Source organism: Desmodus rotundus, chromosome 11 (assembly GCF_022682495.2).
Source record: "Desmodus rotundus isolate HL8 chromosome 11, HLdesRot8A.1, whole genome shotgun sequence".
Lineage (NCBI taxonomy): Eukaryota > Metazoa > Chordata > Mammalia > Chiroptera > Phyllostomidae > Desmodus > Desmodus rotundus.
The window spans coordinates 88,776,426-88,792,427 of record NC_071397.1 but is presented as its reverse complement, the minus strand read 5'-3'; the positions used below and the strand labels follow the sequence as shown (position 1 = coordinate 88,792,427).

The 16,002-nt window shown below is 38.7% G+C and overlaps 1 protein-coding gene across 3 annotated transcripts in view; it reads right to left on the bottom strand.

Annotated features, from left to right (window-relative positions):
• The window catches only part of GRM1 (glutamate metabotropic receptor 1), a 311,987-nt gene that overhangs the window by 205,115 nt on the left and 90,870 nt on the right, over positions 1 to 16,002 (bottom strand). For all 3 annotated transcript variants that reach the window (XM_045189049.3, XM_024552208.2, XM_024552209.2), the window contains one exon: positions 2,846 to 3,095. In XM_045189049.3, the coding sequence (XP_045044984.2) occupies positions 2,846 to 3,095 (250 nt within the window). The remainder of the gene's footprint in view (positions 1 to 2,845; positions 3,096 to 16,002) is intronic.

The following is a 16,002-nucleotide window of genomic DNA, read 5'->3' as shown; positions in this document are numbered from 1 at the left end:
AAGACCAAAAAAATTACATTTAAAAACAAAGTATTTCCTTCATTTAAAGTAAAACTGTAGCCTTTTTTCCCTGCTAAAAACAATTATTTCATTCCACCCATTTTTTAAATGTGTTTACGTTTAGTGGTTGTTTCCAATAAAAAATCATGGTGTTAGGGTTGCAATGGATCAGGTTTTGGATGCCAGAGGTTATTTCTCTGCAGTGACAGATAATGGAGAGTGTGTCTAATGGGTAAAAAGCTAACAGAGTTAGGAGACATGACTGATAAAACAATACACACCAATCAGGGATAAGCATTGGAAAGTAAGAACCGTCCGTGTATTTATAATTTGATTGGCCAGGATATAGTAGAGAGAGGGAATAAAATAAAAAGTTGTTGACCTTATTATCTTTGTGGGATGTTTAGTTTGTATAATGGAGAAATTAGAAGATGTACTCCTAATAAAAGGGGCTAGGAAATACATAATTAAATATGTTATACCTAGTATGTAAAGTCAAAGTCTTCTAACAAGGCAGACTGTAAACATACAATAAGGGTTTTCCAAGATAAGGAAACCAGATTCAAAGGCCAGGACAATGCCAACACCAAGCACAGAACTAAAGCCAGAAAGCTTTCACTTACCCTCAGAGAAGACTGTCTTTAGGGGAGCAGAGGGGCCCACAGAGGACCTCCCACTGATGCTCTGCTGTGGTTTAAGAGGCAAGTAGGCACTTTGTGATTAGACAAATACAACAGACTGAGAGGCAGAAAAACATTAATTTCAGGTTTACAGATGAATTCTAGAGGTACAGGCTGATTAAAGGTACATCAGGCTTTAGCACACTAGCTAAAATGTACTGATCCTTGAATATGAAAGGGAATTCTGAGAGGCCCTCCTGGAATGTAGCCCAGAAAGGCAGAGAAGCACCAAGTGCAGCATAACTTTGGCATCTCAAGGGCTGCATGCATCACTGATAGGAGCCATCGGTGTAGGGAGCAGTATCCTCAGAAACTCCGACATTCATTGTGTTGACAGTTCCCTAGGACGTGTCAGTACAACCCAGCAGAGGTGGCGCAGAGAAAAAGAGGAATAAAAGAAGTAGATAGATATCCCATGTCGCTGACTTCTTTATGAGCAAGCACCTGTGAGACTCTCAGAACTACTCGCATCAGCTCAGTTACATTATTAGCAGGAGAGGTAACTTTATATCACCATGCTTGTCCAGCTTTTAAATAATACTAATGAAACGAGTTCCTTATACTCTGATTACTCACACAGCATTTTGTATAATTCTGTTTCACAATTAGGCAGTCTATATACTCCAAAGCTCACGTACTTGGCACATCTGTTCAAGATCCCCGAACCCAGGGAGATAGCCTCTTCAGGGATATTAAAAAGAATGGATTCTGCAAAACAGACTCTTGTTCTTTTGAAAATGGTAAACATGAGAATTTTTTTTAAATAGGCACCCTTCTTAAAGCAGTCATTGCACCAAATCAGTTAGAAAGACTGAGTATCTGGAGGCAATCTTCCCTGGTGCATATATTAAGAAACTTATTTCTCGTAACACTTCAACAATGCTACTTATGTCCTTTTCACTCATAAAGGGAATAACGTTCCTCCTTTAAATACACCCTCTTAAAAGACCTGCTTCCTTAAATGGCTTCGCATTCATATCATGTTAAAGCTGCCAAAATGACACTTAGTGGCAGTGTGAAAATTTTACCCAAATTCAATAATTTTCTTCATCTTGATTTACATTTTGACCTTGACTCCGTATGTCCTCATACCTAATGGGTACTCTCTGTTACTTTATTCATTTAGTTTTATTTCTATCCTACCTTCTTCTAAAAGTCTTTGAAGTGACCTGTGCCTCTAGTTCCAGATGAGGGTGAGATTGATGTCACTAGTATTGCAGTCATTACAATAAGCACCAGGATGGAAGGGAAAGGTCCAGGGAAGATGTGCACACCGATACTACCAATTTCCTAAAGAAGAGGGTCAGTGGTTGAGGTACTTGAGCAAGTGAGATATGATTGTGCTCCAGCCGGCAGAGAAGAGGAGAGGGGTAAAAAGAGATCTGGAAGATGAGTGTCATGGAGTCGGAGATCACAGGAGCCTTTCCTGCAAGTACACTCAGTAGGTTCCTTGAAAAAATGTACCAGCTCCTTTGTGCAGTAGTAGAAGACGACATATTTAACAAGACACCTTTTAGGTCAAAAATCCTATGAAAACTACAAGGATATGGAAACTTTACTCCCACACAAATAGATATGGTCTAGATTTAAGGAACAGCAGAGATTTTGGAACCCACTGCCTGCAATTCCAGAAATTGCATACCGAAAGAATTACTATTAGCCATCCCATAAATATAAGAAATTATATATCATCGAGTTCCAAAGTTCAGCTACACATTTTCATTTGCATTTAGCCAACCCTTTAAATTTTAAATCTTAACACATATTTTCATATTCACTGCCGATCCCTAGTCACCAATATTTGTTAAGATTTCTATGCTTACGATGTATGAAGACATAAGTGTGTGTGTGTGTTGGGGGTGGGGTGAAAGGGGAGGGGAACAAAGGAAAAGAATAACCCTCCAGGATTAAACAGTCTGGCAACAATTTCCCACCTTTTTCTGAAATAGTCGTGTAATCTCATCATCTACCGCTCTGCTCTTGTCTAGCAGGAAAATGACGATAGCCCCACCCTCAATGAGATCCAGAACGAATGTTCAGCACAGCGCAGCACATCGCATCCCCTTTAGAGTCCAGTTTTGTGAAATCAAGCTTGTGTGTGCCAAAATTTGTGTGTATGTGTGAGGGGGGGGAGAGATGAGGAGGGGGAGAGAGAAAGAATTTACCTTCCAATGAGTGAGAACTCGCCCACGACGCCCAGGCGCCGCATAGCGCTCAGGAGGCCTCGCACAGTCATGCCTTCGCAGAAGCAGACCACCACTCTGGCTTTGGGAAGCCGCTCTCGGAGCTTGCGCAGGAGTCGGTCGAAGCTCTTCTCCCCGGCATTGCTGTAGATTTTGTCCGAATGGGCGATGCAGAGGCCTTCCTGGGCAGCCAGCTCTTTGAAAGCATCCATTCCACTCTCCCCATAATTCCCTGTCCAAAAACAATCAGGAGATATGTCAAGACAACCTGGCGGCAGCAGCACCCACAACCTGGAATACGGATTCATTTGTCACAGGGAATGGAGAGAACAGACTTGCCAAGTAATTTGGAAATATAATTAGGACAGAAGGAAGATCTGGATGGATTAAGGAGAGTAATCAAATGATCAACTCTGAAAATATGAGTGCCTATCTAACTAGGGCATTCACAGAGAAACAAGTGTTTAAGTGAAGGACCAGCGCCCTGTTTTAGAGCCATGATGAAGAGTGGTTGTCCCAACGCCTAGCTGTGTGGAGGAGATCAGCACATTGGGGTAGAAGTCAAGCCGCAGGACAAGTAGGCCCGTTCATTTGAGGCTTGCTTCAGCAGGCCCTGGTTAGGAGGCAGACACTCCTGGTGATAGCACGCCCTGCCACATTTCCATGAAGAGGGAGTAGGAAGCAAATAAAGCACCTGGCCAGTCTGCAATAAGCAGACAAGAAACAAGTACAGAGTCTAGTCAACATCCAACACCCTCTGATGAAGTGGTAGGGTTATGGGAGATTTGGCTTATGGCTTTATGGTTTAATTTTTACTTCAATGTCATCCCTATAATAAAACATAGTTTAAAAACTAAGAATTCATAGAAATCAATTACATAAAACCAATATCACATTGTGCCAACTCCCCTTCTCTGTTGCACTGGATGACTTAGCTTCCTTTATAACTCTACTCCTTTCCCCAAGTTTGGGAATTTTAACACCCAGGTAGATGATTCAATACTATGTTCCCACAGTTTCTCCCTTCCAATGGAAATACTCAGTGGTATTTCCTATAACCCACTTACTTATACTTTTGACTTTGTTATCACAAATGTTACTAATATCTCTGAATGTGGATGTCAAACATCCCAGTCTCTGTTTATACCTTCTTATGTTTCAAACTCCTATATTCTAATACCTATACTCCAGCATTCATTCTACCTCACAGAAATCTCAAATCCATGTACCTCCCTATTTTTCTTTCTATCCTCCCTCTCATTTGCCTAAGAGCCCAGCTTAGATTTCATAGCCTATGTTCATCATCACTCCCTTGAAAATTATTTTAACTCCACGTGTTTTCCTGACAACACCCTAATGCTAGTTAAACCCAACCAATCATCTATTCCATGTTTGCACATGAACATGGCTAGAAAAAAACTCATAAACTTGATGACTGGTTTTATTTAAAATTCATGAGCATACATTCCAAAGAGGCATTCAACAGCGCAAGGAAATTATACTACATGTCCAATGTAAATAAACTTTCCTAGTCTCTAACATGATTATTTTATTCTTACTTTTCTCTCTGCAAATCTCCAAACAACTGACCCTACCTCTGACCTTCATCACAGCTGGGATCTTCATTTCATGTTTCAGTAAGAACAGAAACAATCAGACAAAAACTAATTCAGCCATACACCACAACATCCATGAAACTGTCTCCACTCACAGTCACTACCACCCCTCCTGTTGTAAGCCCCGAGTGCTTCTGCTTCAGGGTAGAGCCAACTCTTGCTCATGAACTGAGTCCCATCATTTCTTATCTATTAAGAGCCTTTCTCTTGCAATTGCACCCTATCTTTTGGAAAATAAATTTCCCCTTCTGATGGTATTAATCCAAAAATACTCATGGACTCTTTGTTCCACTTGACTTACTACCTGTTCACCACTGTTCACAGCAATAATAGTTGCCTACATCAACGGGCTTGCTTCATCATCTCTCAATCTCTTCTTTACCTTTATTTCCATCACCTCAGAGTCTTTTCTTTTCAAACTCTCATCAAAGTCACCAATAATTTCCCTGTTACCATATTTTATGACCTGTTCTCTGTCTTCATCTTCATCCACCACGCAGGCTGCATTCAACAGTGGGCCACACCCTTCATGAAGCAACTGATTCTCTTGGTTTCTGTGACACAGACCTCTAGTGGTTTTCTCACCCTTCACTGACTACTCATCAATGTATTTGCTAGATAGTCTTTTTCTGCTAAACCTCTAAATATTGTCATGCCAGTACGCAGCCCTGGGAAACTTCCTCTTTTTCCTCTACAGTCCCACAAGTTACCCTCATTCAGTCACATTCTTTTAAACACCATTTGAATACCATGGTTGAATCTTAAATATAGATCTTCAGACTGGACTGCCCTTTGGAGCAAAGGATTAGTACATTAAATTACTTAGCTGACATATGTATGTACTCAGAGATATCTCAAACTTATATCTGAAATAGAATTTTTTCCTTCTTGACCTTGCAAACCTGCTCCTTTTAGACATCTCCTATTAGCACATATACCATTAGCCAACAAGTTGTTCAATAACAAAATTTAGGAACTTTCTCTTCTATTGCAGATTCATTTCTGTGGACTCTATCTCTAAAACGTTTTCAATCCACAAGTCTCATGTCTGTGTTTCAATCTTTGTCACTTTAAACCAAGTGTCTTAGGTCAGGTTCCCTAAAAACAGAGCTGAGATGAAAATTCTTGTTCAAGTTATTACTGAAGAGAAGAGCAACAAGACAATGACAGGAGAGGGACGCCAAGAAAAAATGTCACCTCAGCAAGAGATTAGCTTCAGCCTGATTCCACAAGAAAGTCCTAGAGCACAAATTAATAATACACAGTGTTGGCAAAATACAAATACATTCACTTTTGGTGAAAGCCGTTCAAAGTATTGGTGAACAACTTGGGAGCAGTTTTCAAAATTTGTCAAGGTAAATATCATATAAATACAACAATTGTTAAATCAAAACAATTTTCAAAAAAAATATCCAAAACAACCCTTAGGACTTAAATCTCAGCATCTATAAAAGTTTCCTAGCATTGTAAAATAACCTAATAAGATTCTCCTATATCTTTGAAAATAAAATTTCCTCGTATCTTGTTTATAATATATGTGATCAATCAACATATTTGTTTTTTTTTAATTTAATCACCTTTATGGTGCCTAACCCAGTCCAGTAAAGCCCAAAAGGAGGCATTAACACATCACAAAATCTTCGGCTCCAAGGACTGTGGAAATAGATCAGAGTTCAAATAAGAGGAATTGACGATTATAAGGGAGAAAACTGCAGCTGCCAGGTGAGTGCCTCATCTGTCTGCAGAGACGGGCGTGAGGAAGGAAGTCAGATGCCTCCTGCTCGCGATGAATGCAGGTTCAGGAAGCTACGTGCAAGGTACACAGGCAGGCTGCACCGGCCAACTCACCCAGCAAAAGGGGCTGTCAGTCTCTCATGACGGTGTTACAAGGGGAATAATTTGACTGCTAATGTGTCACCCTGGGACTTCGGGCACAGAAAACCATTCTGTTCCTTTATCAAAATGCACACAGAATACATAAATGAGCAAGAATATCTCATACAAACAAGAAAATCTTCATTTTTAAATCTACCAAAAACCTTAGACATAAGCAGACAAGAAACAGAAACAGGATTTAGTCAAAATCCCACATCCAACCCCCTCAGGTCATAGTCAAAGAAACAGGGCCACCGAGTGGGGCAGTGGCTCGCCAGTAGGCATGAAGCTTGTTCCTGTCAGGGCCGGAACACCTCTACGTAACTTGACTCCAAGGTTGCTATTTGCTTCTCTTAATAGCAAAGAGCAACTAAACATGTATATTTTCCTATGACAAAAGAGGTTTGCATAGGTCAATTCATTCTATGAATATTAATCCCAATTTCTTCATTTATATTTTTGTTCAGATAGCAACTTTTATTACACAAATTCATAGGTATCATTGGAACATATTTAAACTATTTCTCTCATGATTCCTCAAAGACCCCAAACTGATATATAAAATTTTCATGAGAGAAGCTCTCATATAGGAAGAACAACCATAACAACTGTACTTTTACAAATCTTTATACTTTAAAAATTGCATTCATTAACATTATCTTATTCAACTCTTACAAAAATCATATTGTACTCATTCTAGTGATAATAGTGCTAGATACAAATACCATACAATATTGGAAGAAAATTGCCTTCAGGAAGCTTAAAATTATGTTACTTACATTTAATAGTGGCAGAACTAATGGTATGACAAGGACTAATTTAAATTCTAATAGAGGTGCTAGGGGTTAGGAATCAGAAAAAGCCACCTAAAGAAAGTTCCATTTGTTGATGAGGATGCAGAGAAAAGGGAACTCTTATGTAGTCTTGGTAAGAATGCAAATTGGTATGGCCATCATGGAAAACACTGAGATTCTTTCAAATTTTAAAAAAAGAAGTACCACATGAACCAGTAATCCCACTACTAGGTACATATACAAAGGAAATAAAATCAGTATCTCAAAGAAATACCTGCACTCCCATGTCCATTGCAGCATTGTTTGCAGTAGCTAATATATGAAAACCACCTAAGTGTCCATCAGTGGATGAATGGATAAAGAAAATGCGCCATCAATATGGACATGTACGCACAGACACACAGTGGAATATTAGCCATAAAACATAACCATGTGCAACAACATGAATCAGCCTAGAGGACCTTATACTAAGTGAAATAAGCCACACAGAGAAAGACAAATACTGTATAATCTTACTTATATGTGGAAGTTAAAAAAGTCAAACTTATAGAGCCTGGGAGTAGAAGAGCGGTTAGCAGGGGTTGAGGAGTAGAGAAAATGGGGAGATGTTGGTCAGAGGCTCCAGACTTCTGGTTACAAGATGAGTTGACTCTGGGGACCTGATGTGCAGCACCACGACTGCATAGTCATGATACATACTGCGTGTAACAGTGCACAGTTACTAATTTACATTGTATTCTTAAACCTTGCTAAGACAGCAGATCTTAAATGTTCTCACCATAAATAAAGCTGTCTATGTGAGGTAATGGATGTGGGATTAACTTGACTGGGACAATCATTTCACAGTGTATATGTATATCAAACAATTACCTTGTATACCTTAAATCTATAACATTGTATTTGTCACTCATACCTCAATAAATCTGGGGAATAGAAGACAGTGTCTTTATTCTGGGTCTTCAGATATGAACAGATTTTCCAGAGATAGATAAAAAGTTAGAGGACATGTATTCTTTGGCCGTCTACCAGGTCGTGAGTAAATCATACCAGACTCAAAATAAAACAGGCAGCGAAGGGCCCACCCTCTCTGCCTTGCATCCCACTTTCATTCTGCTACTCGGGTTTTCTCTTGCCTTCCCTGGCATTGAAATATTTATTTAGAGTCTTCTCTTTGCAGCCCCGGAAGATATATGAAAAACTGGCTTTTAATAAATAAATAAAGAACTGGCTTTCAATAAACCTCTTAAACAATAAAAGAGCCACGAAATTGTAAACACTCAGACCTGATAGAGAGCTGCATATTTACACTCAATTAGCAAACAGTTCATTGAGTTCTCAGCTTGAAAAAAATGCCTGGGCTCTGCACTTCGAGCGTTGCCAAGAAATATCGGACACTGGCTCTGCCTTCAATTTGATGAATATTTACCATGTGTCTGGCTCTGTGCTGAAATAGCTCATATTTCATTTATTCATCACAACACCGCCATATGAAAGTTATAACTCCTCTTCTACAGACAAAGATATGAAAGCTCAAAGAGGTAAATAACTTGCCCAAGGTCATACAGGGGTAGAACTGGGACTTAACATCTAACTGTTGTACTGCCCCCTACATTGTCTTACAGCGGTGAAGGCATGGCATCAGCGTACAAAACACGGCAACAATAATAAGCCACACAAGCTACATGTGAAATGGAAAACACCATAATACTAAATTTTAGGGTAAGAGATCAGGGAGGATCAGAGAATAACTCTTGGGAAAAATAGGAATGAAACTTGGCCTTGAAGAGTGTGTGCAAGGGATTGGTATTCAGGGTGAATGGGAGTGAATGAGAATCCACAAAGGTATTTTTAGAGGCATTGAGTAGAGCCATCCCAATAGAACAGAAGGTTCATGGTTTATAGAACGACACTCTATATAACGGATTCTAGTAAAGCATCTGGCACAGCACTTACAAGATTGCAACACGGAAATGTGCTATATGTTGCTGTGTTGTAACAGATTTTATAACAGACTTCTTCACTGTTACAATGTTGCCTAAGCCACAGAGAGTAAGAGGGATAGGGAAGAATAACATCTGGAAAAGCTTATCAAATACGAAATTAAAATATGTCTAAAAATCTTAATTTCTATCTTATGTAACCAAAAGATTTACAGAGAGTAAATCAAGATCTTCTATAAAACTAGGCTTCTTAACTAAGTCTTGTGGGAAGATTTATGAGAGAGAACATAGTGGTTACAAAGAACTCCATTGTTTATAATAATGAAGGTGTTTAAACACAATAGAAATGGACATTATTGTCCGTACCAGGACAAAGTTAAGAAAGGTACTGAAAATGGAGGTAAAAAAAGAGAACTATCTCAGGAGAGACAAAACAATGGCTACAACTCTGAATTTTCCAAGCTACGTATCATTTTGAAGAAATTAGATGTGATTATTATCCAGCCAAATCCACAGATTTTCATTCATGGAAGATTCATTTGTAGTATTTAGTAGTAAAATTTCAGTGAGCAAGCTATGAACTAAAAATTTCTTAGATCTCATAATCACCTGTAAGAACTACCATTGTGTCAAAATCAGGCACTGGAGACCAGTTCTTAATGCTTCTACTCTTAAACTATTGAGGATATATTTAAGAAAAAATCTGAGCTCCTTTTGATGGCTAAAGCCATCATATCGAACCAAGTTTAAATCCTATAATTGCATATTCACATATTATCCTGTTCAAACAATGGCATTCAACATAGCTCATCCCTACATATTTATACATCAATTATATGAAGGGAAACATTCATGCAAGGAAAATACATAGATATTTGTTAACTTTCCTTAAAGAAGGAAAGCTTTCACTTTGAAAGATCCACTCGTCTTATGCTCTAAACTTCTTTCATCCTTCCTTTATTTCATGCTTACATTGCTTCCTTAGTGTTCTCAGGCTGGCTACCCAGTAATGAAATCCTTAGGGCCGTGGAACCGTCTCTGTCCAAGGTCTGAAAACTGACTACTCTGCCTCCTGGGACATTTTGGGCAAATCAGATAATACCTATTTTTAAACAAATTATAATAAGGAAAGTTGCTCTCACAGTGCCCTCTGGAAACCTACTGCAATATTCAACAACTGACACTATAAAGAAGTCTTCTTTTTAACCTAAATCCTTTGCAATAAAATCTAAATCTATTTCGTCTTCATTCTCAGTACAGACTGAGCCGGTTTGAGTTCTTTTTTTTTTTTTTTATGGGGGGTGTGGGGCGGGGGGGCGGGCAGTCCTTCTGGAAGCCACCATTCAGCTTTCTCTTCAAGAGAAACAACTTTAACATTTTTTATACTTTAACATTTTGGGGCAATCTTTTAATTTGTTTGTTTCTCCCACTTAATGCATAGAAAATGTGATGGCTCCCCCGCCTCCATCCACATACCTGCAGTCAGCTTTATGCGTCCCTCCGGTCAGTCAGAGGAGAGTGAGTCACCAACACCCTTAGGGGCACGGAAGGGAAGTCATATGCAAGGTCGGTGAAGGACCTGCCTCGCTCAGAGCAGTCATAGACAATAAAAAGAAATCACTTTGTCAGCAATTCCCCAATCCTACTTATAATTATCCCAATTTGGACAGATATAAAAACAAATATGATGAAGGAAATTTACCGAAAATGATTGACATCTTTGCAATAGAATTGGGATCAGTCATCGTTGTCTTTTGTCTCATCACATTCACAGGTATGCCTTGAAGCTGAGTGGGTGAGAGAATGAGCCTCAGGGGCAAACAACCTTGTCTGAATCCTGGATCCTTGATAAGGAAATAAATAGCCTCTAAGTGTTTTTATTTAAGCTTTGATTTCCTCTGGTATAAAACAGTGACCATAATGTGCATCTCAAAGACTTCTCATGATCATTAAATCATATGTGTTAATGATCGCAAAGTCCCCAGATCATGGAAAAATCAGGGAACAGGGCCTATTTTTACTCTCCATCTCTGTCTAGAGTTGTAGGATATAAAACTGACCATGAGGCTTTAGCTTGACCTAAGAACTTTACATTCCATTTTCCCTATGTTCCTATTTATAAAACTCAAGCTCATGACTATTTCTCTCACTACAGTGCTTCATTCTCCACTCATGGTCACCTCATTCCCAGGTGGTCCCTAGATTACTTTTTTTGCCGCAGCTGCACAAAGCAACTGCTTTCCTATTTTACTTGTGGACTGTTGGTGTTTACCCAATGCATCCAAGAGTCCAGGTTGGCCTATATTGAGTCTCTGTCACTGAGCCTTCCTTATGCATCAGCCATCAATGACTCCTATCAATTTTAGAGCTTTATGCATTACCCCAGTTTGTTGTTTCTCTACCTCAAATACTTTCTGATGTGGAGAAAACGTTAAGAGAAGGCAAAATGTAGGTCATATAAAAATACAAAAGGAGATCATCATTCTTTCAGAAAGCAGCGTTTTCCAATTTCAATTTTCTCACGGAGGGAATAGGTTCATAGAGGAAGCCCCTAGCACACCTGTTCACTCTTCTCTACCTATGTGGCATGGACTACACAATCAAAACTGGGAAGGTAGTATCTAGCAACAAGTTCAGAAAATGTACTTTAACACACACACACACACACACAAACTGTATATACTTTTTAATGATAACACCTGTGCTGGTAAGAGTTCATTAAAATAAGCATTCTCATGTACTACTAATGCTAGTGTAAAATGTTCCCATCTTTTTAGTAGAAAATTTGTAATATTAATGCTTCACTTTACAGTTACATGTTTGACTTAGAAATTTAGTTTTCAAAAAGCAATTTCATTATTTACCAAGTTCCAGTTACAAGGATCTTCACCACAGTATGTTGGAAAATATAATAGAAACAAACAAAAAACAACTATGTTATGTTGTACAGCAGGCAACTGGGTAAATAGTCATTATTTATTTATATAAAAATACATGCAAACACTTTCATGAATAATGTAAAATTGTATTCAATGCCATAGAATATATTTATGCCATAATGTTAAATACAAAAAGGTTAAAAATAGTATGTAAATTATAAAGCTAATTTTTAATGTACATTTATATATTTACTTATATAAAAACTTTAAAGAATATGCATGAAAACATTACAGCGGTTTCTTTAGACAGTAAAATTATATATAATTATGTTTTTATATTTTATCTTTGTTTTCCAATTTATCTATAATAATCATATACTGTGTTGTTAATAAAAATATTTGAAGTAAAAATATAATTTTTATCTGAATATCATGCAAATATTATGGATTGTTAGGGAAAGTCTTCCAGAAAGGAAGTGAACCTCTCATAGTGACTATGTAACAATTTTCTTCAAAAAGAGAATGATAAATAGTAATATTATAGTGGCTGTCCTTAAGCAAAGTTGACCATAGGCCACCCACCATTTCTTGTGATGTTTACATACTTGGATGGAGAAAGCTTGTGTAATGCATACAGATTTCTTCTTTGAAATCTTGAAATCTGATTGATTCACCCTAATTTATTAAAGAGGCAGATAGTCTGCTTTTTTTATTGATGATATTTATTCTGAGAGATGTAAATATTATCATTTATTGAGCTTCTGCCCTACAAAATGACAAAAATGGTTCAGAACACCCTCTCCATTTGCTGTAAATTTCCGACAAGCCTGGGCTGCAGGCCTGGCCATCTCTTCTCAATGACAAGGAAGCATTTCAAGTTAAGGTCAAGATGGTTGGCCCATTGAAGTTTTTCCCCTTTAAGCAAAGGACTCAAAGTAGTGAAACGCTGTCCAAATATCATTTGGGCATTATTTCTAATAGGGAATAAAGGTGCATAATACCTGTTTAACCAGTTTCTATGTCTTGATATCATGAACATTATCTCATTGAAGTTAAAAAATCAAAGTATAACTTGGTTCAGGAAGGGTGAGTAACATGACTCTTACAGATTCTAAAGCAGTAGTTTAATGGGAAATTTTATGGAAATCTTACTATGTTTAAATTATCTTCTTTTAAATTCACTACAACCTTGTTGCCTCATTTTGCCATAATTATCTCCATGTACAAAGGAAACTGAGACCTAAGCAAGTAATGTATCTTGCACCAAAATTTGAACTCAGATGTGTCTGACCCTGAAGCTCATTGCCCTTAATTACTTACATACAGCATATTTTGCTTCGAATTGTAGTAGTTTCCAATGCATTATCCATTCTCCCATCTTCCCTTATTAAAAAATACTCAATTTTGATTGGATTGTCTGTGCATAGCCAAAAGCACCTACTTTCCCAGACTCCCTTGCAGCTAGAGATGCAAGGGTGAGATGCAAGGGTGGAAGTGACCCAGATCCAGACAATAAGATCTAAGCAAAAGTTGCCAGGTGAAGCTTCTTGGAAAACTTTGAAAAGGTCAGATGGCAAGAACGCTTCTTTGGCCTTTGTCTCTTTTTTCGTTACACCATTACATGTACCTGGGCCTGGCAGTGCAACAGCCAGCCACATTGTTACACACTGAGGATGAATATGAGGATGAAGACACATGAAGGCTGACGGAGCAGAATACAAAACAGTCCAGACACCTGGTAGCATCACCATTCTGTGGTCTAGAGCTGAGCTGCATGAAATAAGTGAATCCCTGCCTGCTAAGCCACCATTAGGATGGTTCCCCACTATTTTCAGATGAACATATTCTTGACCCTGTATAAGACATTTTACCATAAGAATTCCATAGTGAGAGCCTGAAGTCTTGACTGTCTCTAACTAGCTGTGACCTCGAGCTATCATTGTCTTCTTTGTATGGGGTTTATACTAGGAGATCTTTTAAATTTCCTTATAGCATGAGCATTTGGTGATTCTAGAACAATATGAATCAGCACTCTTTCATAATCTAGAGCTTCATGTCAAAACATATATTCTCAGAACTCAGAGTAAGCATCTGCTTAGCAATATTTTTTTTCAACAGCTTTTTCCTTCCCCCATCTGATTTTGTACAAGTGTATTACTGTAGGGGAGGAGAAAGCATTTGTTGTATAACCATTTAAAATGTATCTTGCCTGCAGGGTTATTTTTAGCCATACTAACTTTTAGGGTTACAGTTACTGAAAGAAGGGAACAAGACACTGTGCTACAGACACAGGCAACATAAGAGAAAAGAAGGCCACTTACAGAGCAAATTCATTAGGTGAGCCTGAACTTATAGAAAGACACACCGTCCAGCATCATTGGACAGACACTCAGCAGAAGCCAGCTCTTTTCTTACCCCTCCAGTGGCCGGTTTTAGCCACATTTTGCTCAGTGGAATTAATCCAACCCCGTTACTAAGCTCTTGGTCTCTCCCTATTTAACCCCAAGTTTACATCTTTTATATCATCAGTAAAAAAATCTATTTAATCAAGTCAAAATAGATTTTATCTGGGTCAAAAGGAAATTAGTCTATAGAGAAAAGATTGCCTTTAATTCAAAGGACATGAGAGTCGCTGGCAATAAATGCAGTGCATTAAAAGCCCTTGGATTTTGACCTGTGAAATCCAACCGGGGCTTGGTTCTCCCTCACTCTGTGACCATGTACAAGTTTTTGGACTGCTCTGGTTTCCCGTTTCCTTATGTGTAAAGTGAAGGGATTGCTTTACTGGATAATAAATGAGGTCTCTTACTCTGGGGCTGTAAGGCTAGCCCTGGTTTTCTGAATCATGGTGGGAGGTTCATCCCATGCCCTTTTGCCTTACAGAGCCTTAGTTTGACCTGTGTTTCACCTGAATTCAGGTTATGCTGAGTCTTCCAATGGCTTTGCCAATACTCCTGGAGTAATACCATTTGTTTATAGTACAGGTAGCATTGCAGAATAGTGAGAAGAAGGCCCTCTGGAACCCGAGAGCTTGGATTTGCTAAAATTCTGGCTCCCTTACTAGTTAGCTGTGGGACTTAGGTAAGTCAGTTAACCTCTCTGTGTTTTGATTCATCTGTAAAATGGAAATAATAGTATTAATCACCTCTTAGAGTTGTAAGAATTAAATGATTTACTATATGTAAATATTAGTATATTGTCAGTACTATATGAGAGTCTGTTATTTATTGAACTAAACATTTCTTGAGCACTGTGTGCTAGGGACCAGAGGAGACTTCATATCCGTGTCTCCTTTTTATTCTGAGAAACCCACACATGCCCTTTCTCATGTGATCAAAAGGGAAGTTTGCATACATTCCCACACACAGCAAATAGGAGACAAGGAAACTCAGCCCAGACAGTCTAAGTCCAGAGCCCACAGTTCCATTTGACATGCTATAGGGTCCAGGCACAGGAGTGTGAGCCTGTAGGGATGAGTCAGACAGGTCAGGAAGATCACAGGGAAGGGTGAGAGGCTGTGTCTATGTGTGAGGATGAGTGAGGCAAAGTCAATGAAGTGTCAACCAAGAACACAACCAACAAAATGTCACGGGACATTTAATTTGCTCCTCAGGCCAAGGTGATTGAAATAAGCTTAAATACGATGCTGTTAACAATGCTGGCAAAGACCTCTCTCGCCCAAGATGCCTGCTTTACCAATCCTGCCACTAGCGAGACATGACTTTTCTCTTTCTACAGAAAAGGAAAATGCCCTTGAGAGAAGTAGCCCATTAAAGCCCTGACATCTTAATCTCTTTTGGTTTAGCAGAACTTTCTGAAAGCAGAGGACACCTGGGGAGTCCTGACCCATGGAGCTGTCATTCTGCAAAGCTGAGCAGAGCACAGAGGACAAGAGTTTGTCGATTCCACAACATACTGGGTCCTGGGTACTTTCATCCTTGGGTCATTTACAACCACCTTCCAATGGTGAGTAGTTCCTTATGCCTATGGTTTCAAAACCTTCACAGTACACTTCGACAAGAGGACCACGGAGAG